At 36.4% G+C, this 25,518-nt stretch overlaps 1 protein-coding gene and 1 long non-coding RNA gene across 2 annotated transcripts in view; one reads left to right on the top strand and one right to left on the bottom strand.

The window, feature by feature from the left end:
• Window positions 1-11,823, bottom strand: part of LOC140163000 (delta-1-pyrroline-5-carboxylate synthase-like) — a 72,128-nt gene extending 60,305 nt beyond the window's left edge. Inside the window, 2 exon segments of the mRNA XM_072186334.1 lie at window positions 432-837; window positions 11,694-11,823. Coding sequence (XP_072042435.1) covers window positions 432-779 — 348 coding nt within the window. The 5' untranslated portion in view covers window positions 780-837; window positions 11,694-11,823.
• Window positions 11,824-11,936: 113 nt separating this feature from the next.
• LOC140162998 (uncharacterized) lies at window positions 11,937-24,470 on the top strand. The gene is made up of 2 exons (XR_011860391.1): window positions 11,937-12,128; window positions 23,920-24,470. It is a non-coding gene; the product is annotated as an uncharacterized lncRNA (long non-coding RNA).
• Window positions 24,471-25,518: the final 1,048 nt, after the last annotated feature.

Below are 25,518 nucleotides of genomic sequence, written 5' to 3'. Positions count from 1 at the left end.
ATTGATATAAAATTGAATCGGTTGAGCCCATATTTATTGGTCGAGCTATGAGTTTTAAAATATTGGACGAGACGTAGTCGAGTCCAATATTTTAAAACTCATAGAGAGACCAATAAATATTGGGCGTAAAGCATCCAATTTTATCATTATTATGTGTTGGATCCAATATTATCACAACTTGGAACCATCAAAACATAATAATGGCATTTATTGGTAAATACACCACCCGTGACATACTAGGAAATACTCAAAAATTTTCATGTTGAAAGCCGAATTGAAAAATGTGTGCGAAATAGGTCTATATTTAACTTCATAACTTTGGAACCTATAGCCTATTGTATGTATAATGTAATATTTACAGTAACTCAATTTTCAAAAATGCCTCCTTTGGCCCCCATAAATGGACCAGATCGTGTCACATATTGACTTACCTGTTCAATAATAGATGCCAACCTTCCCAAAGCCAAACCGCATTCATCCCCACGTGTGATAACAGCACTACCCAACTTCACCACCACCCGCCGACAATTCTTCAAATCCGACCTGCCTGCTAACGTTTTCAAATTTGAATCCGACGAGATTTCTCTGTAGCTGCTGAAGACCTGACTGGACGACGCAAAATTCCTTATGATCGCAGGGTGATGTGACTGCAGTTTCATCATGGCTCTAGTGTTAGAGTTCGGACAGTATAATTTGCCAAATGAATGTAAATTCTGGATATTTTTGTGACTTGCATTTTGAGTTCTCACTAGGTGGGATAGTCTGCAGACAGCGGCCATCTTGATTGAGATTATGTTTGTTGACTGCAGTACCCGGTACTCACTTTACCCTGAAATTCTGTACAGAGAAAATTAAGATTTTAGTTAACAAATAAAGCGTTCCGATTTACCTGGTGTAGCAGATCAAAATGTTCCCCATTTTGGACAAACTACAATTAGGGATGACCAGCACAGGAACCCACTCCTTTGGACACCTTTTATGTTTACCATGCAAGACTGAACACACACACACAATCTCAATGGAGCTATCTCCCTACACTGACCAATGGATTTGACTTGAGTGCACACACAGTGCATCAGTAGTACCATCGAGATAAAAATATCTCGATGGTAGTACAGTGTACCTGAACTTTTTGTATTCTATACTATATATTTATCTAATTCCATGTGAAATTTCATAAAAATTCATTACTATTTATGGGTGCATATTGGAAGATGAAATTTAGACCCTCTTTAATCGGATTCAGAATTATGCAGTACCTTAGGCCTACATGCACAATGTAATCTGCAATGAACCATGGTACTAATATCTTAATATTGCACATGAAATTGGTTTTATTATTATAATTTATATTATACAAAACTTGACTCATCCAATATAACTTGGAATTTAGAGAAAATTTGCAGTAAAATCAAATTTTAATGCAGATATACTGTAGCTTTCACTTCAGCTAGCACAGTCACATAGTTCATATGTCTAACACTCCATGGGAAACTGAGCACATGGATGAGTCTCATGTGTAAAAAATGTCCAAAATCAAACTTCCTTGAAAGTCTTAAAAAATACTTTTAAAATTACCTGGCAAAATTGATGCCTCTGGCTCTCTCCGCCAGCTACAGTACCGGTACATACATGTCCGTACGAGCTATTCTTAAACACTTCCTCCAATCTTACTGGTTCTTACATGTGTGATACGACAGGATATCACACAGGTCAGTGTGTGTGCATCAACGCGATATGCATACTCGCTATTTGAACCAATCAGAGGTGCATAGCAACAATAAGACTGATTGATTTTAAGCCTAAGTAGGCCTAATTCCTTGCAAACAAATTGAATTTGATTACAATTTGTAATACTTATATTTTTATTTGAATTGAAGTGTTTAAGAATGAGAATAAATTTTTAATGTTTTTAGCCGCTGTCGTGCATCTATCTTCTCATACAGGCGACATCATTATTTTAGTATAAAAATAATGATGTCGCCCGTGTTATATGAGACGATAGATGCACTCCAGCAGCTAAAAACAATACCTTTATTCTCTAAAAAGTATGTCCCAGTAAACAGTAAGAAAATGCCAGATTGTAACTGCTATGTAAACCTGTACGGTACACCGGTACGGTACTACATTGTTTGTTTAAACTAGAATTACGCGGTTCGTAATTAAGGTGGCCCCCACAAAACTATACACCACATGAGGTCACCATATACTATCACCGTACCAAGTTTGAAGTTAATCGGTGGTTGCATTTAAGCTGCAGAGTGGATTAACGACAATGTAGGCAAAATATGCTAATGAGCTCATTAATATTCATAAATATGCAAATAATGCGACACAAAAGTATACAGCACACAATGACGTAGAAAAACATAGATCGCTGAGCTCGAGCTGGTACGTTGCCGTTTCATTGACAATCACACACTGAATAAGCCATTATGAAATGAAGGGACCTAACAAAATCAGCATCAAATACAACTAAAATGGGAACTGAATTTACTCTAGCATGTATGGATTAATAAATTACTTGTTTTAGCATATTCAACTGTACTGTGTACCATTTTTTATCAAAAAATTGCTGAATAATAAAGGCAATGCTCCTACTAGTTCATTCGCCTGTTGCCATGCGGACGCTAAACAACTCTACCACTGAAGGCGAAATTTCGTAAAGTGGTAGAGTTGTTTAGCGTGGCAACACTGATGAAATACCAGATTCAGGCGTGTTTGCCTTTATAATTCAGCAATTTTTTGATAAAAACAATGGTATACTGGGAAATTTAATGCGTTTTAATACATGATTTGTTCAACTTTGTGTATCTATACAGCACCCAAACCGGGACCCAAACCGGCTTCACAGATTCGGCGAGCAGGGAACTCTATCCTTTCCACCTCATTGACAGCACATGAGGCAACCATATACTATCACCGTACCAAGTTTGAAATTGATCTGTGATTGCGTTTGTGCTGCAGAGTGGATTAAGGACAATGTAGGCAAAATATGCTAATGAGCTCATTAATATTCATAAATATGCAAATAATGCAACACAAAACTATACAGCACATGAGGCCACCATACCCTACCTCCGTACCAAGTTTGAAGTTGATCGGTGATAGCGTTTAAGCTGGAGAGTGGATTAATGAATTTGCTTCCGCCCGGACAAAGAAACAAACAAAGAAAGAAACAAAGAAACAAACAAGGGAACAAACAAACAAACAACCATCTGGATGATAACATAAGCCCCACATATATGTGGGGGGGAAAAAATTATAATAAAGTAATTTGATGATCTTTCAAAAACATTCATATTTTATTTGCAAATTTTGAATGAAAATTGTGGAAATTAATTTGCTAATGTTTTCAACTTGTAAACGTCACCTATGTAGTAGAAGTGACGAGCCATGAAATTTATGAACGGCCATGTTAAAATAGTCAGTCACTAAACAGCTGCTTTGGCCCACTTGCTCCACACTAGAAGTGGAGTGAGCGGAACCACAGCAGAGACCTTGCGAAATGAAGTTACTTAAAACTTTAACTTTAACGTCTAGAGGATTATAGAGGATTATGTATTCAAAACCACCTTCGTTTTGAATACATAATCCTCTATAATCCTCTAGACGTTAAAGTTAAAGTTAAAGTAACTTTATTTCGCAAGGTCTCTATTGTCTATGTAGAGACTGATGTATCGGAATCGATTTAGGATGTCAGCCATGTGCAGAAGTTCACATGTGTCATTGTCGTCCGAACGAAACGAAATTGATCATGAAACTTGCTTCCAAAAAAAAAGTGACACACAGTTCGTTCAGGGACCTTTTGGGGCGAGTAATTGTGCCAATATAATGTTGCAAATGTTTCAGATGAAGAAGAAGTAGATGAGGATAGATTCTACCTCAATTTGGACTCTGAAATGGACAATGGACAATGGTGGGTGAGAACGCGGAAGTGACTACAAAGTAATTGCAGTACTTAGCGACAAAGCTTCCAAATTTGACAACTACAGTGTTGTAAGCTTTGGTCACAAAAGGGTGGGGTTCAATTTCTGGTAAAAAGATCATAAAGATACTGCTTGTGCTTACACAACAGTCAGTGACAAAGTTCATGTACCCCAGTAATCCGGTATGTATGATTATATGGGTGTTTCCACAGTAATGAGACCCCCCTAGGTTTTATTGCCCTAAGTTTTGTTCCTTATTTATTTTCATAGTTTAATTTAGGCCATTGTTAATCTTTATAAGTAAGGAGATAGCGAGCAAAAATTCAATGCCCTACCTACATTTTGATAATTTTGTCCACATAAACCCTATGGGGAAAAATAACGGTTGTAACACAATAACGGTTGTAACATGTGACTTTTGACGCATAACAGATAAAAGGTTGTATTTTGAAAAGTTGACCCTGTATGGGCTATGGTTTTCCTAGGTTAACATTATTGATTCCTTCAATACAAACCAAGTGTAGGTACTTTGTGATCCATATCAGGGTTAGGATGTGGGTACAAAGTCATAAGGTTGCAATGTGCGTCAATGTTACAACCGTAAAAATGTTACAACCGTTACAACATTAAATGATATGAAACATTAACAATGAATGATATTTCATCGTTTTATCCAGGTTTGTTATAATAAGAGGAACTATGACAATCATAAGACAAAACCCTTACTGGATTATTTGGTTCATTTTGTAAGTTATATGTCATTTTGACATGTAAGTCAACCATTGACGCTTTGAGAAATATGCCACTTTTGTGGCCAAGAGATCTCCTGAACTATATATTTACATAGAAGTGAGTATTTCATAATTTTCATAACCAACTTTATTTTGACACCTTGGATAATATGAAAAAAAAAAAGAAATATTGTTAATTTTTTTAGTTTCATGACATTTTGTCTTAAATTGTAACGGTTGTAACATTGACGCACGTTACAACCGTTACAACATTGTAACCCATCTCCTAGCCATGGTATGGATCAAACAGTGCCTGCACCTGGTTTATTATGAAGCAATCAATGGTGTTAACCTAAGAAAATTAAACCAAAGACCATACATAGTCAATTTTTCAACGCTCAGTCTTTTATTCATTTTTCGTCCTCTTGTGCGGCCAAGAACTGTCAATACAACAAATATGTTACAACCGTTACTAATTTTCCCCATAGGGTTTACATGGACAAATTTTTCAAAATTGAGGTAGGATATTGAATTTTTGCTCGCTATCTCCTCACTCATGAAGATTAACAATGGCCATAATTAAAATCTGAAAGTAAATAGGAAAAAAAGATTAGGGCAAAATAACCAAAAGGGGTCTCATTACTGTGGAAACACCCACATACGTACATCGTACGTATGTATAGTCATGAGTATATCATGGTATTTATTAAAGACCGAACTAAAAATACTAGTTTGCACCTGACGTCAATGTAAAGGCGCTGCATGATTGGTTGCTGAAGTTCGCAGCTTATATATATTTTTGGTCTGGTTGACAGGACGTCACAGTATGCTGACTATACTACTAGAGTCTTTTTAATTTGGTCTTCAATTATGCTTGTCATGCTTAGGCCCTTGGGACTTGATTATTAGTTTCCTGTTTACCGCCCGCGTCCAAAATTGAAAATCTCAAAATAATTAATTATTTTATTTTTATATCTAATTTTCTCCTTTAAAATAACTTTCAACTACTTCTACTTGCCATTTTCTTACTTTAAAAATATCAACAATAATGATGAATGAACAAAGAGTACAACTCCACCTTCACTTATTTATAAAATCAAATATTGTTGTGAAATAATTAAATGCCCGCTCTAGTCAAAATGAGTCAATACATACATAGTTGCTTGGAATAGTTCAAACTAAATAAAGAAAATAAAAGATAATTAATAATTAATCATTAAAAGTCACATCGTCCCTCTTCCAAAATCTTCAACAGGAAACTAATAATCAAGTGCGAAGGGCCTTACATGTAAGCTTACACAATATTTTACATGTGGCTCAAAATATACTAAAATATAGGTGTCATATTATAGCCATATATTTTGACATCTTTTTTTTAAAATAATAATTATAGAAATGGAATATTTGCTAGTTTAGTGGCAAGTTTAGGTAGTAAAGACATAGCATACACAATTTAAGTAAAATCCTTTCACTCTAAATAATAAAAAAATAAAAATAGCTGTAAAATGCCTATTTTTACACTTTTATTTGTAACATGCCAAGAGACGCCTTTTTTCAACAGCTTTTAATTTTTTTTATGGATCCTTATAGAAATTCATGTGACCTGTTTCCCAAAATGGTGCAGTAAACCAATCAAAAAAACAGAAAGAGGCATTATGAATTATAAGTTAACAGATCAAAAGGATTTAAAAGTTTGCCTTATGTATGTTACTATTGTCTGTCAAACTTTTGATTGATTTTGAAGTCCCTCAGTTTTTTATAAACAAAGACTTGAAGCATAAACTAAAGGGTAAATCTATTGTAAATAACTTCATTTCTCCATATTATAATCAATTTGTAAGTGGCTGCCATCTTTTTTGAACATATAACAATTTTAAAATTTTTCTTGAAATGTCTGTCAAATAGTAACATATGCAAGACGGTGCTGTAATTCCTGCTAAACTAGGGTGATACAGCTAATTATGCTACATGACATAGCATTTAGCTCCACCTAGCTTTGTGGCACTATCACTTTGTGAGGAGAAGCTTTTTGATGACACAATCCATTGTTAAGTGTTGTCTGTCAAACATTTGTACGCAAGTAACATACGCAAGATTTGTATGTGTCTGTCAAAAGTAACATACGCAATACGTTAAAAAAATTAAAAATCACTTGATGTTCACATTATGATGATAGTTTAGAGTTTATAAAAGTGTTTTAAAACATGTGATTTATAAACTGCATGTGATCTTTATTCAATTTCCCATCTTGAACTACTGTTTTTGCCAAATTATTATTCTGTACGTTACATTTGACAGACATCTTGCGTATGTTATGGCTTGACAGACACACATATTTTATTTATAACATTTTATCCTCCTTATTGTAATATTTGGACACATTTTTTTCCACAATCAGTTGCTGTAGGTCCTACACCTAAATAACCACAAAATACCTTATGTAATACTTTATAAATTTTTATTTGATTGCAGAAAATCATCAAAATTGTGTCTGTCAAATATAACGTCATTTAAAGGGCTAGAAAATTAAATTTGTGAAGTAAATGGTCTATAACTTATCTTTCTTTTTTTTTTTAGTGTATTATGAACGATATATGTGCATACTATAATTTAAACCTGGTTGGAGACCAAAAGAAAAGAGCTGGAAAAATAATTGTGTGTTACACTTTTATGACACCTTAGCTTATTTTGAGCCATGTACATGTATGGTACATGAATACCACTAATACATGAATGATGATGATAATGACCATGAATGCATGATACCAGACCAGTTCATGGTACGCTAATATTACTTTTTCAGAATTTTATAAATTACAAATTAAGCATACAGGTAGGCGGTACTGTCAGCATATTATTTTCCACAAATACACAATAGCTAACGCAATAAAAGGAACCTTGCAACAGATCATGAGTCGATGAGATGAAAGGCGAAATCAAAATTAATTGGTTATCAAACCACATTATTTTAAATTATATTAAAGCCCTTGATCAAAGATAGCCAAAACTGAAAACCGTTTATAAAAAATAGCACTTTCCGTAACAAAATTACATCTTGTCAAAGATTGACTTTCTTCCAAAATATTAAGCTAACATTTGATGAATCAATTGCAAAACAAAACGGCATACAAATGTACATTGTAGTCTCATGATAGAGCAGCTTTTCTATGTGGAACTGCGATCAAAATCCCTTTAAAATTCCATGTGTGATTATCTCATCACAAAAATAAACATATTTGGGTCAAGTGAAGTGTAGACAACATATAATTTTATGCAGGTTTCCTTGAACAATCTTTTAATTTTCTATGTAAAATTTGTATTGATTTTTGGACCATTTGGCCGACTAGCAAATGTGTTAACTAGGCATGGGAACGTTAAATGCATGTAGGGGAGATTGGGGTTAGTTGGAACACTGGGTAAGTTGAAACATTGTATTTTTTTCTGACACAAAAAATTAATTTGGTAAAATACTGGCACCTAGTAATAGGTATTAGTAAAGGTCATCCACCAAATTAGCAACAGCACTGATGCCCCACCAGTGTTGGCTTGGGAAAGGAATATCTGTTTTTTGACTTGCTGACTAATTTTTATACCCCTCAGAAAAGATGCGTTATCTCCATGTTGTTTGAAGATTCAGGGGATAATTTTTTGAGTATCATAAGCACTAGAAGTAAGTCCCAGAATAATGTTAAATAAAAGTTTTATTGTATTTCTTATTTTGTGTAATGAACTTTGAAATGTAAAAATAGGCATCGGGGTTAGTTGAAACTTTTGAGGTGGGGTTAGTTGAAACGTGAAAATCGCATAGAAAAATATGGTTAAAAATTTGACTTTTTAACATGTTTACCATTTCTTCAATATTGCTTTAATATGGTTAAAAAGCAATAATACAAGCAAAAAGTGCACACAGAAAGTACATTTTATAATATTTTAGGCTTCTCATATTTTTGTCCATGGTGACACTCGTCACCTTGTGTCCAAAGTATTGACCAGCGCTCCCACATATTTATTTATTCATTTTTCACACTGATTGTATGTTAAAGGGTACCTTCAAGGGAAGTATAACCCTAACAACACAATAATAATTATTTTGAAATTTTTACAAGCCATGTTTCAACTAACCCCACCCTATGTTTCAACTTACCCCAGGGGTGGGGTTAGTTGAAACACTTTTTTTCAAATTTTCAAATTGGATTATATGAATAATCATAAGCAGGTCCAATAAAATTCAAGGCTGTATTTGTAGCATGTATGTATATGTTTATACTGATATGGTTAGTGTTTCTTGAATGTAATCGGTTTGCGTTAAAAAGACGATTTTGTGAAAAATGTTTCAACTAACCCCAATCTCCCCTACCGTTAAACACACGCATGATCCGTTAAACGTTTAGCAATTGTGGTAAACGTTTAACACGCTAGTCTTGCCAGCAAGACTTCAGTCTTTATCATAAACATAATGACATCTACGGACCATACATGATACAGGCTACAGTTACCGTACTAGAACTAGTAACACGCAAGCGAGTCATTTTCAACCTGTAATTTTCTATTTTTCAATCATGTCAATATGCTAATCAACAGTGCGTTAAACGTAGAAAATAAATGGAATAACCCATCCCTAGAGAATTCCAATTGAATGAACGCAACTTTTAATAGCGTGACGATTTTTTGCGTACACCGCGCGATGTACGCCAGCGTGTGCGACTGTGCGTCTGTAACGTGGTAGTGAATCCAACCATGCCAACGCACTTGTGATTGGTTAGCATTGTATCCAAGGTCGTGCGTTCGCGTTGTAGTTTGAAATACGCGATATACGATCGCGGTTGTATCGAGTACAGTTATTGAAAGCTGCGTTCATTCAATTGGAATTCTTACTATAGTGTCAACTACGGTTTGCCTACCTTCATGACCTTAATTTAAATTAAATCGTCTTTTTACAATACATCATATCGGTACGGTACATAACATATGTTTTAATTTGATCTTCAATTTAACATGATTTACTTGTTTTGTTGACCGGTTCATGGTAGTACAAGGAACTTATACAATGTACGTTGCCTTGTGTCCTCATTCAAAGACTGGTGGGCCAGAGCCAAAATTCCCGTTTGTGGCGGGAAGGAATTTTGATAGACCTTTTAAATTGTAGCTCTGTGACTGTTTATTTTATGGATTCTTCATGTTCTTAAAATATAAACAAGTAAGTTACAGACTACATTCACACGAAAGAAAAATAGTCCAAAGAATCAACGTGTTGCCACGGTAACACAAATTCATCGATGTGGCGGGACGGAATGATAAACTTCATGTACCGGTATTTGTGAAAACAGTACATTTGTTGAATTTTTATCAAAAGTACTGGGATAAAACATTTGTTTCTAACATTGGTATTAACTTCAACTATCCTTCTTTTGTTATGGAAGGAATTATAAAATTCACACCCCTCTTTATAGTACGCCATTAATTTTTAAAATCATGTCATTGTGGCGAGACGGAATGTGGCAGGACGGAATTTTGTCCACCATGTAAAAATCAAGAAAAAAAGCAATTGATTCACTTTAAAACTGACAAAATTGTCTTTTCTTTCACTTCCAATGAAAAATTATTGCAAAATATAAACTGAGAAAGAAAATTTTCATCCCTTCCTGAACTTAAAAAAATCATCTCAAAATGTGGCAGGGCCATGTTTTACACCACAGACCCTGATAATTGCTGGCATCCTACCAAAAAAGGCCTGAAAAAGAAGAAGTTAAAATGGCTCCGAGTCTAGCAAAGTTGATGAATTCAATTTTGTGTACTCAGGAATGTTTATTACCATAATAGTTGATATTTTGGAAAGTTTTGACTAAAATTTTTTTTTCGTCCCTTCCGGAACGTAAAAAAATCACCTCAAAATGTGGCGGGACGGAAATTTACACATATTTTAATTTATTTCTTTATTTTTGCAAAGCCCACTGACATTTTTTTTAGTGTAGAAATTGTCTATACAGAAAACCCTACCATAAACAAAAAAATCCTATCCTTTTTAAATATGTATTAACATCAAATTTAGCAATTCCGTCCCGCCACACCAAGAGGGCGCTACATGTGTATTTAATTGCTTGCAGTCCGAAATTGACAGGCAAATTTTACTCTTTTTTTGGCCGATTCATAATCTTTGGCAAGTAGTCTATTAAACCAGAGGAGAATTTCGCTCCTGTGAGTGTGACAATTTCTAAATTTTAGGTTGAGTGATGACCATTTTTGGCTCTGGCCCTGATACATTGTGATACTATAGTCTAGACTAGATCTGACATGACGAGCGGTCTGAATTTTGAGCCATACAATGGTACAAGTTCAGTGAAGTTTACGTGGTGAACTAGTGCCGTACTATTCAGCCTTGTCTTGACTTTCAAGATTTCATGAGGAAACAGTTCAGACCTCCTGTTTTGTTTATAAACAGACCCAGAACAAAAACTATTAATTTCTGACATGATTGTGTACTGGGAAGAACTGTTTCCATATGAAATCTTGATGGCAAATTGACAATAGGGATTATGGTTCTACGTGACAGCTTTTTAATCCCTTTCATGTTACGCCATCACGCTTTCATTGTGGACCATCGATTCCTTCTGATACTTGAGTGTTTGGACAAGCCAGAACGGTATTTTTCTACCTCTTGTGTTCTGAACTGTTTCCATATGAAATCTGTAAACAAACCAGGAGGTCGAAATCGTCCTCCTCGCCGAATACGAAAGTCAGCGTAATAGTACGGCACTGGTTCTGACCCAGAACAGGATCATGTCAGAAATTAATATTTTGTTCTGGGTCTTATTCGGACTAGTGGCATGGTGGTCATGGTGGTGAACTCAGTTGTAGTAACTACAAATTTCGAACGTTTGAGGACTTCGGAGCCGGGAGTTTCAATTATTGGAACTGTGGTGAACTAGGTTCATCAACTTCATGTCCATGATAAGCTTACCTAAATATCAATCAATTACAATCTGTTTTAAGACAACAAACATGTGCATGCATATACCATGACATTATATTATACCTATAACACAAAGAGTATCCCATGCAATCTTTTCATCACTGCAAAATCAGCAAAAATCCCGAGGCATCATTTCGCAGAGTTTTCCACGATCTGTGTTGTTTTGTCGATCAAATGGGCCATGTGGCAAGAACGTGAATACGTGAATGTTCCCAGCCGTTTTGAACTTCGGTAATTTGAAAGAGTATGAAAGCGAAAGTTAACGAGTATCATCTAAAAAAGGTCATCGTTCCTGTCCTTCTGCGCACCGCTGTTTATTTTGCGTAAAATCCGCAACTTAGTTGTACCGAAGAGCTTAAAACGACTGGTAACGAGACTATGCCCTTGACACAATTAAAGATGGATGCTGGCGGTCTGCACGTAAACAATAGCCGTGGTGGAATAAAATGCTGCAAAAGGTGTTAATATTGCAAGAGTAACTACATTTTCGAATCGAAGGTAATTATTTGATCTAAGATATTCTTAAAATGAATCCGGTTTCATCATCAGTGATAAATATTCCTGAAATTGTACATTACTTTGCACCCAAATTCTGTACTTGTTTCCGGAGCTCTGCACCGGGCTGCAACAAGGCAGTAGCAGCGGTAGGATTTTCAAATCTTTTGTACTTTACCCATGATTTTGGGCACTTGGTACACCTTCTTTTATATCTGATCTTGTATGCAAGTGAATAAAAACGCTCTCAATAGGCTGAATTAATGAATGGCCCAAGGTTAAAAAATGTACTTTTTTAAAAATAATAAACGATTTCAATATCATGCATGTATATGGCATGCATGTATTTCTGAGTGCTATGCCATGTAAATGGGCAATGATGGCTATGTGTATGTAAACATGTACGTTAGCAAGGCCGTGGATGTACCTAGAAGGATTATATTGCACAGAGATGCGCAATATTAAATATTATGACCGAGCAGCTGGCTTCTGTTGGGTTGAAGTAAGCTTACTGTCTGTGCGTCATTTGATCTAGAACTCGTATCTACTATCCACGATGACACAGTGAGTGTGAACACGGACAGTGATAGAGCATGGAACTATTTAACTACTTCAGTCACTTAATCGTCGCCAATTTTCAAACACATTAAAAAATTCTTTATTAAGTTTAATGTTACCGGGGTACCGAAATTTATTTTGATGACATATCTGTATCTTCAGAGCAGCCAAAGTTTGCTCATTTTTATTTTTACGAGATTAACCATGGCCCCATGCTCACAATTCGCTGATGATGTGTCATTTGAGCAGCTTTTTCGGGGTGCTGTACCCATCGTGATCTGCGTTGTTGTTTACTTCCGAATTTTCATTGCTAATGTGGTGTTATACTTGACTGATGCTGACATGATTTGGAGATACATGTAGCTCCAAAGCTCAATCCATAATAATCAATCATTGGTTTCTATATCAGTGGCCTGTATTAAAGCTAGACTTCTCGATCAAATGTGTTATGTGTGTGACATGCGTTAGGCCAAAAAAAATTATTGTTTTGCCCTCAACCGTCCGACACTAAATCCTGAAAAATCAGGGTCGCAATTTTTTTTTTTTGAATGATGAATTTTACAGATTTGTTCAAAAACTCAATGTTTTTCACTTAAAAGTAATATTTTATTGAAAGACTAGTCTTTAATTGATGTCTAACAGGTATCCAGAAGTCAAAATTGACAAATGTCCCCTAATTGAAGAAGCATTATTTAATATTTGAGAATAAAAAAAAGAAATCCGACCGTCCGACCTAAATTTCCCACTTGAGGGCAACACAATAATATTTTTTCTGCCGAAAGCAGTATGTATTCGAATTGGAACATGAAACACGACTATTGGGCTAAATAATGGCGGATTGCCATGACAAATCATTCTGTCAAGTACATTTGGGCTACGTTTTCCATGTTGCCACGAAGTTCTTGCAGTACAAAATGCTCAATGAGTCTGCATTTCGGCTAATGAATTATGCATTAGAAAAAAAAAAATGACAGGGACGGTCATAAATTCTTTATAATGGGTTGTAGTAAAATGTTTGCCTTGAAGAGTGATTATAAAATGTTTGACTTGATTCTGGACTTTGAAAAGAATATAAAGCTTTGAATGTGTAAAGTTTTTATTGTTTTAAAGAAGTTAATCTGAAATAAGGTATCTGTGAAGGATTTTAGGGATATTTAAAGGGCCTGCACCCCGCCTTACAAAAATGTCGAATTTTTTTGTGAACGGTAGCTAAATAGTTCAGCCTGAGACGAATATTTAGGGAGATCGGGGCAAAGTGGAACACGGGCAAAGCGGAATCATCAGTCGGCTGCGGAGCAGGTGACTACAAGCTCCTATCTTTGGCTGCATCCTTTTTTGTACTTTGTGTACTTAACCCTCTATCTTTTTAATCAAATATCCCACAGAGTCGTGCGATATGTCAAACTTTTCCTCTGGTCATAAAGAACAAAAAAGTCAGTGGTCACATCTCTGTAGGATCATTGGTTGATGAGATATAGTCACTTTATTCTACTTTGTGCATTTAACCCTCTATCTTGTTAACCAAATATGCACCACAGAGTCGTGCGATATGTCATACTTTTCCTCTGGTCATAAGGAACAAAAAAGTCAGTGGTCGCATATCTGTAGGATCATTGGTTAACGAGATATAGTCACTTTTTTCTACTTTGTGCATTTAACCCTCTATCTTTTTAACCAAATATACCACAGAGTCGCATGCGATATGTCAAACTTTTCCTCTGGTCATAAGGAACAAAAAGTCAGTGGTCGCATTTCTGTAGGATCATTGGTTTATGAGATATAGTCACTTTTTTCTACTTTGTGCATTTAGCCCTCTATCTTTTTAACCAAATATACCACAGAGTCGTGCGATATGTCATACTTTTCCTCTGGTCATAAGGAACAAAAAAGTCAGTGGTCGCATATCTGTAGGATCATTGGTTAACGAGATATAGTCACTTTTTCTACTTTGTGCATTTAACCCTCTATCTTTTTAACCAAATATACCACAGAGTCGTGCGATATGTCAAACTTTTCCTCTGGCCATAAGGAACAAAAAAGTCAGTGGTCGCATTTCTGTAGGATCATTGGTTTATGAGATATAGTCACTTTTTTCTACTTTGTGCATTTAGCCCTCTATCTTTTTAACCAAATATACCACAGAGTCGTATGCGATATGTCATACTTTTCCTCTGGTCATAAGGAACAAAAAAGTCAGTGGTCGCATATCTGTAGGATCATTGGTTAACGAGATATAGTCACTTTTTCTACTTTGTGCATTTAACCCTCTATCTTTTTAACCAAATATACCACAGAGTCGTATGCGATATGTCAAACTTTTCCTCTGGTCATAAGGAACAAAAAAGTCAGTGGTCGATTTCTGTAGGATCATTGGTTTATGAGATATAGTCACTTTTTTCTACTTTGTGCATTTAGCCCTCATCTTTTTAACCAAATATACCACAGAGTCGTAGCGATATGTCATACTTTTCCGCTGGTCATAAGGAACAAAAAAGTCAGTGGTCGCATATCTGTAGGATCATTGGTTGATGAGATATAGTCACTTTTTTCTACTTTGTGCATTTAACCCTCTATCTTTTTAACCAAATATACCACAGAGTCGTGCGATATGTCAAACTTTTCCTCTGGTCATAAGGAACAAAAAAGTCAGTGGTCGCATTTCTGTAGGATCATTGGTTTATGAGATATAGTCACTTTTTCTACTTTGTGCATTTAGCCCTCTATCTTTTTAACCAAATATACCACAGAGTCGTGCGATATGTCATACTTTTCCTCTGGTCATAAGGAACAAAAAAGTCAGTGGTCGCATATCTGTAGGATTATTGGTTAATGAGATATAGTCACTTTTTTCTACTTTGTGCATTTAACCCTCTATCTTGTTAACCAAATATACCACAGAGTTGTGCGATATGTCAAACTTTTCCTCTGGTCATAAGGAACAAAAAAAAAGTCAGTGGTCGCATATCTATAGGATCATTGTTAATGAGATATAGTTACTTTTTTGTACTTTGTGCACTTAACCCTCTATCCTTTTAACCAAATATCCCAGAGTCGTGCGATATGTCAAACTTTACCTCTGGTACGTGAAGACGGCCCGATTAGCGCTGAGAGTTCATATTGGTGCGTATGCACCAAATATGTATCTTGTAAACCTTAAATTTTGCCTTGCCTTCCTTCGTAATCCTGATTGGGCCACAAAAAAAATGTGTTCCCCTTTGCCCCGGTCTCCCCTATACTAGGTATATTCGTCTCGGGCTGTCTCCGGTTTTAAAGCATCGCCGATGGGTTAAGCTTTACTGATTTTCTTTATTTTAATACTAGTATATTGTAAAAACCAAGTAGCTGTGGTGTTAGCTCAATATGCTAGGAAAATATTATATCCGATGACTTCATGTTCACTTTGGCTAAATCAGCTGTATTTTTGCTGATAAGGGTGCATAAATTGGCATTCGACATGTTGGAGAAATTCGCGTCAACTGTTTCACTACGGTAGTAGCACTCACAACGTTCTTCTTCTTCTTCTACCGGTGAGTACATTCCTCTCTTCGAGATCGCGGTACACACGACGAAATGATTGCAAATTTACACATTTGTAATCATTTTGACCACAAAATATGATGTGAAAATACCGGGAAAATACAGGTACCCCGGTAGGCCTAAGCAATGAGAACAAGTGTAACTTTACAATGGAAAGTGCTATGAAAAAAGGTTTCCAGTTTTGGCTTTTTTTTACTCAAGGGCTTTAATTTGATATATAAAATGATGCAGTTTGATGGCAAATTTGAATTCACCTGGCATACCTACTTACTACAACCGGAGGCTGAGACTTTTGAATGAACGCAGGTTTCAACAGCTGCACTCGATCCAACCGCGATCGTATATCGCGTATTTCAAACTACAACGCTTAACGCACAACCTTGGATACAATGCTAACCAATCACGAGTGCATTCCCAGACAAACGAGCACCTAGACCAGTGACTTTGACTCGCGTAGTGAAGCGGACACTGCTTAGCAACGACTTTGACACGGACGCATACCTGGGCGCAAGCAAGCAGATATGTTCGCTCTCACGGAACATGTTTTATTTGATGCGATCGATAATGGCGCGGGAATCACACAAACCCGCGCGCCGTTCTCTCCAGTCGCGTGTACAGAACATGTTGCATTTGACACGAGTGATGATGGCGCAGCAATCACGCAAAGCGCGCTTTCTCTCCAGATATGAACGCTTTTTTTCTCCGCTGTCCGACCAACCGACCAAAATCACCTTGGATACGTGGCTTCACCTACTGCCCTGGTTAGGGATGGGCACTCATAGGTAGGCTAGCACACATCACACACTAAAGGTGGCGCTGTTCGTCCATAGGGAAGTGGAATGTGCATGTACGGTCAAAAAATGTCTTTACTGTGGGGCTCAATGGAGAAAATCACTAAAATTTATTTTGACAACCAAAACCTAATTAATTAAGTGATGTTGAGTTGACTTACGTTGGTACTGGCATGATACTGGATTCATAAACTATCACATAGTGCAATCCATGTTCCACCAAGTCGACGCTAGATTTAGCTCAAAAGCAATTTGTGTGTAAATCAAGACCATCCAACACAGCTTTCTTACAGTAAAGAATAGGAGGTCATCTGGGGTCACATACATTAGTGTGCATTGTACATGTGCCTGCTGTCACAATTTCACACACAAAATTTTGGGCAATTTGATGTCACTATTTTTGTCTGTAACTTCAAAAGTATATGCACTAGAAACATGATTGACCCCTTATTGTTTAGGTAATTTAATTCTCTTTCAAATGAAAGAACTTTCAGCTAAAAATATTGAACTTCAAAATTTTATGAACATCCCTATCATAGGTCTAGGTGATGTCTATGAGTGCGTTAGCATGGTTGGATTCACTTCATGATACTCACACACAATCGCACACGCTGGCGTGATATCGCGCAGTGTACGCAAAAATTGTCATGCTATTGAAAGTTCATTCAATTGGAATTCCCTCAGCAATTCCTACTGAAGACATAAATCATCTACACATGTCAGATGTATATATTGTATTAGCAAATATCCACAAAAGCATTCATTATAAATTTATTTTGATGATTTGTCATATTTTATGCCATATATTATATCCTTAAAACTAACCGTGGATTTATGAACAATTTGTCGACATAAATGACGTTATTTTTAGTAATATGCAGACGAATGGCCAAATTACCTGTTGTGATAAATTTATCTGTACAAATTGTCGCACTCTGAGTGACATATGGTACGGTATATTTGCAACCCTGCTGTGGATATGTGAACAATTTGTCGACATAAATGACGCTTATGGAGAAATTATTAGAAAAAAAGGGTTTTTTGCCTAGGCCTGTCCTCCATGCTAGGTATGATCATCAAATTTCAAAGTAGCCTTTTTAGTACTTTTTTGGTCCTGGTGACAACCCTGCAAGTAGGATATTTCACATTGAAATTGTTTTGTTTAGAAAGGTGATTATTTAACTTGGGCAAATGTATTTTTCCCAATTCTGTGACCATCATTGATGGTACCTTACAATGAATACCTGTACAAAAAAGCAAGTACCCATTATGCAACATTTTTCAGCACAGCAATCAATTTTACAGAAAAGAGATTTTATTTGAAAAATCTTACTATCACTGTATGATAACTTCTGCTGTATAAAGGTGTACCAATTGACACTTTTTGACTTTCAACCTTAAGTTTCTGGTGTCCAAATTTCAATTTTTTGTATTTCCTACACAGTTATTAAGCTATTTCTGTGGTCACAAGTTGGGAGTTGAAGGAGGCCCTCTATTATATATAAGCATCCGGGGCTCATGATACGTGATTATAGCCTAGTTTCCTTGTGTGTAGCCTCAGTACGAAGGCTACAGCATCAATGTATTGAAAAATGCAGGGTCCATCGATCATGTCAGTAAATGAATAGGGCCTAGGCCTATTTTGTTTTGGGACTGATTATTCGGACTACCACCCGGCATGCAGGTATTCCTACATTAAATATAACAGAATTATTACCATTGCAAGATGGCTTAAAGCTAGCATTTCAAGTATCTCTTATAAGCTAATAACAAATGGTGCCCGCTGGAATCTCTTGAGGCATTGTCTTTTTTAAAGACATTTCTTGTTTTGCCTAATCATGATATTATCATGCAATTCATTTCAAGTAGGCCTACTTCACCCCCATCATCCCAGATTCCCCCATCCTAGAAAATGTGGGGCTGTAAGCTGGGTTTACATACATTTTTAATTAACAGGAATTAACCTGTTGGTGCACTCTAGGGGTGGAACGTGTAGCATGTTGGAATATTTCCAACCCTATACAACCCACGGATTGGCAATGGTAGAATGCACCCTGGTAGTCTAGCTTCAATTTGCCGGGAATTTGCTCACCAATAGCTTTTGAGGCTAGAAATTGATGAAGAACGACACCATAATAGCAAGGGTAGTTCGAAATAATGATGGGGTCATCGCATCAAAACTGTTGCTAAAATTGCACTTCAACTAAATTATAGACTGTTCAAAATAACCAAAAATTACAAGTGCCATCATTTTCCCACATTCCGCGGGATAGGTGGTGATGAAAGTACTCAAAACTCACTAAAAAAACGGCGAGTTGGTGCTCATTGCTTTTTAATAGAAATGATGGACATCAAGATTGTGTTGTTGAAATTGGGAATAGGCAGGCTGCTTTTGCCTGTATGGTCTGTCATTTTGTTCACTTTTCCTCCACGATTCTTCAATTTGTACACTCAAATGCGACAGAAATAAACCCATGTAGGTTTGTCAGTTGAGCATTTTTCTTGTGCAAATGACCTTATACCTGTAAATTTTAAGATCTGTAAAAAAATTTCAATTTTTTTCACTTGTTCCATTCATAGTTTTTTTTTTTAAAAAAAAGCACACCTGATACACAAAAATCTAGGTCAGACAGGCCTGTAGAACAGGGTTTTTGTCACCTAAACCTAGCTGTAATTTCAGCTTAAGTTATCAAGTTAATCAGTGATTACAAGCCGACGACAGAATGTCGGCTTGTTCTGTCTTCTTCCAATTCTTTCTTCTTCTTTCTTTACAAGCCGACGACGGATGTCGGCTTGTTCTGTCTCTTCTCAATTCTTTACCTAGCCGGGACACCGGCTAGGTCTTGTGATGCTATCGGATCTTTCTTCTTCTTCTTCTTCTTTCTTCTGGCAACAAATTTCAAAATGCTTCTTCTCTTACATGTTACATCCTACAATGACGTCACTTGCACATATGCATCGGCTATATCCAGTGTCTATAGGATATTCACAAATTTGGGGTCAAAGGTCATTAAGGGTCATTTCCGGTATAAAACCAAATATCTTCAAAATGCTTCTTCTGCCACAAATTACATAGTACGATGATGTCACTTACACATATGCATCGGCTATTACAGGTACACAAAAGTTATTCTCCGATTTTGGGTCAAAGGTCATTAAGGGGGTCATTTCCGGTCTGAAAGCTAAACATATTCAAAAAATCACTGTTTTTACAACTTACATATCAGAGTGTTGTCATTAGCACACATGCATTGCTAACAACCAGGGTCTTTGGGGTGTCTACAGTTTTGGGGTCAAAGGTCATTAAGAGGTCGCTTCCGGTCAAAAACCAAAAATCATCAAATATGTTCATTTTTAAAATCTCAAAAGCGTAACCAGACCAGAGTAACATAAACTTCATATATGCATTAGTGTTACCCGATGTATGCATGGTATTTTTTATTTTTTTGGTCAAAGGTCATTTAGACGTCATTTCCTGTTTTAAGCTAAATAACTTCAAGAATTTTTATCTCCATAACTAAGCATAGTAGATTTTTTAGTTTAAACTGTAACAATGCATTTTCGTGGTGTATATGAGGGTTTTTTATATTGGGGTCAAAGGTCATTAAGGAGGTTAAAACGTCAAATTTGCAAAAAAATGTTTAAAATTACGGAAAAGTAGCTGTATCTCAGCCTTTGGAAGACGGATAAAGCCCCTACATGCTACAGTGATGCACCATTAACGGTGTGAGATGTCCATAAACTTTAAGACCGGCATTTCCGGCTCCGGCTAGGTCCAGATCTGTAACCAGATCTAGTTCTTCTTTCTTCTTACCTAGCCGGGACACCGGCTAGGTCTTGTGATGCTATCGGATCTTTCTTCTTTCTTTCTTTCTGGCAACACGTGCGTGACTTGCCACGCTTCGCCCTAGCTCTGTTATGCTTTGACCGATTTTGACTATACTTGGTCACAAACACCACTGACCATGTCCCCACATGTGACATGACATTGAACTCCATTTGACCTTTGACCTGCTCACAAGTGCAAAAATGTGATTTTTACTCTAAAATGCTTCTTCTTCCACAAATAACATGTGATGGTGACATGCTTAGGTCATGTGACTTGACTTTGGTCGGTGTCTATAATTTATTCACAGAATTTGGGTCAAAGGTCATTAAGGGGGTCATTTCCGGTCTGAGAGCTAAAAATATTCAAAAAATCACTGTTTTTACAAATTACATAGCAGAGTGCTGTCATTAGCACACATGCATTGCTACTAACCAGGGTCTTTGGGGTGTCTACAGTTTTGGGGTCAAAGGTCATTAAGGGGTCGCTTCCGAAAAAAACCAAAAATCATTAAATATGTTCATTTTTTTTATCTCAAAACGTAACCAGACCAGAGTTGCATAAACTTCATATATGCATTAGTGTTACCCGATGTGTGCACGGTATTTTTATTTTTTTGGTCAAAGGTCATTTAGACGTCATTTCCGGTTTTAAGCTGAATAACTTCAAGAATTTTTATCTCCATAACTAAGCATAGTAGATTTTTTAATTTAAACTGTAACAATGCATTTTCGCGGTATGTATGAGGTTTTTTTATATTGGGGTCAAAGGTCATTAAGGAGGTCAAAACGTCAAATTTGCAAAAAATTGTTTAAAATTACGGAAAAGTAGCTGTATCTCAGCCTATGGAAGACGGATAAAGCCCTTACATGCTACAGTGATGCACCATTAATGGTGTGAGATGACTGATCAAAGGTCAAAGATTAGCATTTCCGGCCCGGAACGCCCGGCTAGGTTCAGATCTGTTCCCAGATCTAGTTACCTAGCCGGGACACCGGCTAGGTCTTGTGATGCTATCGGATCTTTCTTCTTCTTTCTTCTTCTGGCAACAAATTTCAAAATGCTTCTTCTCTTACATGTTACATCCTACAATGACGTCACTTGCACATATGCATCGGCTATATCCAGTGTCTATAAGATGTTCACAAATTTAGGGTCAAAGGTCATTAAGGGGTCATTTCCGGTATAGAACCAAATATCTTCAAAATGCTTCTTCTGCCACAAATTACATAGTACGATGATGTCACTTACACATATGCATCGGCTATTACAGGTACACAAAAGTTATTCTCCGATTTTGGGTCAAAGGTCATTAAGGGGTCATTTCCGGTCTGAAAGCTAAAAATATTCAAAAATCACTGTTTTTACAAATTACATAGCAGAGTGTTGTCATTAGCACACATGCATTGCTACCAACCAGGGTCTTTGGGGTATCTACAGTTTTGGGGTCAAAGGTCATTAAGGGTCGCTTCCTGTCAAAAACCAAAAATCATCAAATATGTTCATTTTTTAAATCTCAAAACGTAACCAGACCAAAGTGACATAAACTTCATATATGCATTAGTGTTATCCGATGCATGCACGGTATTTTTATTTTTTGGTCAAAGGTCATTTAGACGTCATTTCCGGTTTTAAGCTAAATAAATTCAAGAATTTTTATCTCCATAACTAAGCATAGTAGATTTTTTTTATTTAAACTGTAACAATGCATTTTTGTGGTGTGTATGAGGTTTTTTTTATATTGGGGTCAAAGGTCATTAAAGAGGTCAAAACGTCAAATTTGCAAAAAATGTTTAAAATTACGGAAAAGTAGCTGTATCTCAGCCTATGGAAGACGGATAAAGCCCCTACATGCTACTGTGATACACCATTAATGGTGTGAGATGTCCATAAACTTTAAGACTGGCATTTCCGGCTCCGGCTAGGTCCAGATCTGTAACCAGATCTAGTTCTTTTTTTCTTCTGGCAACCAATCAACTGCATCTAGCTCCGCAAGAGATTGACAGATTTCAACCAAACTTCACCCAAAAGACAACTGGGCTAGGCCAAACCATCCATTTGACTTTGACCTTGCTGTGACCTTTGACCTAGCTATAATGGTTAAACATGTGATTTCACAAAAAATTCTACTCCTTCCACAAATTACATGCAATGATCATGTGACTCATGCATATGAATCAACATGTGGCAGTGCTTAAAACTTGCTAAAAAGAATTTAGGTCAAAGGTCATTAAGGGGGTCATTTCTGGTCTGAAAGCTAAAAATATTCAAAAAATCACTGTCTTTACAAATTATATAGCAGAGATTCGCCTTTAGCACACATGCATCGCTACTAGCCAGGGTCTTTAGGATGCCTACAGTTTTGGGGTCAAAGGTCATTAAGGGGTTACTTCCGGTCAAAAACCGAAATATTCAAAAAAATTTATCTCAAAATGTAAACAGACCAGAGTAATATAACCATCATACATGAATCAGTGTTACCTGATGTATGCATGGTATTTTTATTTTGGGGGTCAAAGGTCATTAAGGGGTCACTTTCTGTTTTTAGCTAAATAACTTTAAGAATTTTTATCTCAAGAATTAAACATGTTAGAATTTTTTAATTAAAATTGGAACAATGCATTTTGTCGATGTACATAAGGTTTTTTTTTTTTTTTTAGTCAAAGGTCATTAAGGGGGTCAAAAGGTCAATCAAAAATTTAAAAAATCAAAATCCATGTATAAGTTCGATTAAGCTGAAATTCACCAGGAATCTTTCTTACGACATCCTAAGCACAATGCAAGAGCAGTTGACCCCATCCGTGACCCAAGGGTCAAGTTATAGGGGTCAAAGGTCAAATTTCGAAATTGGTCCAATCGAGCTCAAATTCAACAGGAATTATTCTTACGACATTCTAAACATGTTAAAAATATTTATGACCCCAAAGGTCAAAGTTTAGGGGTCAAAGGTCAACTGCGGCGGCTTGTACTCAGAATCTATTGACTCTAGTTCATATTTGTAATTGATATACACAATAACAACTTTCAGTTTAAGCTTATTTACTAATTTTTTTTATTTTCTTTTATTGCTCTATTTTCACAGAAAAGAACATGGATGTTCAAGAGAAACTGGGCGAAGATATGTAGTTCCATTCATGAAGAGGGTTGGTGCTGGTGTACATTGTGACATCGTCATCACGTCTGGACAAGGATGTTATACAATGATGTGCAAATCATGTTAAATTTGCTTTATTGCTTGGACATTCTTAAACACAAACAATAATGTTCCAGCTGGTGTTCCCGAGGTCAAAAGGGTTCAGAGGATGCTCGAAGTTGAAATGGTCTCCAATTATATGTCCTATGATAAATCAGAAAAATAATAGTTTGCACTATGTACATGTATCCCTATTGTGGCCGCCAGGACAGGTTCATCATCCCCAAGGTACCTGACTGGTACACACAGAGTACCTACACATTACAATGCTGTACTGCAAAAGTCAAGTACCGATGGTGAACCTGTGCAGTATAGGATGTTTTGTTACCTTGGTAACACATCAAAAATTCAAAAAAGGACAATACACATCGAGTCTTATTGAGTTCTATAATTTGAAATTGATATCAAAAATAAGAAAGCACCCTAGATAATTAAAAGAACTATTCTCTTTGTCTGATTTCTTGCAAGAAGACCAATAAGGGGCTGAGCAATAATTATCAGCTCCCCCGGGGGAGGTAAAATATCCGAACGGCTCGCCAAAAATCGCTTGCCCCCCGCCCACCAAAAAATCGCTTGCCCCCAATTTTACCCTCCCCAGGGCTCATAATTATTGCACAGCCCCTAATTTGAGATCATTTTCATAAAAATCAGAACAATTTCATTTTCATTAGACCTATGACGTCACAATGTTACTCTTTTGCTCGTAACTGTATGAAGGTCTAAACAAATTGTTTGATTGGCATAACGTAAAAAATATTAGGGTAGGTCGGTCAGTAATTTTTATTTTGCACACATTTTAAGCTGTAAATTGCGTATGATAAAGGTTGTGGAATTTTTTTAATTAATTAAAATTTCTTTGCAAAAAAAGTAAGAAAAAAGTCTAGGGTCGGGCTTATTTCTAGGTCGGTCGGATTACGCCAATCAAACAATTTTTTAGGCCTAACCGTACATCATAGGTATGTCAAAGTATACTTTTTCTGAATCTTTATTGCCAGAGGAGGATTACGATAGTGTAGGTTTTGAACAGGATTTGTGTAATTTTAAAATTGACCCTATGTGGAAAGTTCAACGACCTGTTTCTTTTCTTATGACAAAAGCTTTCACCATCCAAATATGCAGTTCAAATTGATGTAGAATACACTATGCATGAAGAAAATTAAATATGTTATGAAAGTGTAACAAACTTCTGGTGAATCCTTACTTTGTCACACTCTGATCAATCATAAACATACACAACCATATTCATATGGCCAGTTATTGGGTAGACATGGATAGCCGAGTTCAATACTGCAGGACTATTCCAAGCTGGAGAAGCTGTGCAATAACTTAGAGTACCGGTAATACAGTAGCTTGTGATGGAGTAGCTGTGGAGTAATTCTGAAGTTAGGGCATGGAAGTTACCAGCTTGCAGCCCTGCAGTAACTCTGCTATATATGGGCCACTAAAAAAACTTGGGTAGTACTACTGTCTGTTCAATTAGCTTAGATT

Source organism: Amphiura filiformis, chromosome 10, assembly GCF_039555335.1.
Source record: "Amphiura filiformis chromosome 10, Afil_fr2py, whole genome shotgun sequence".
Taxonomy (NCBI): domain Eukaryota; kingdom Metazoa; phylum Echinodermata; class Ophiuroidea; order Amphilepidida; family Amphiuridae; genus Amphiura; species Amphiura filiformis.
This window is presented reverse-complemented; position numbering and strand designations above follow the sequence as displayed.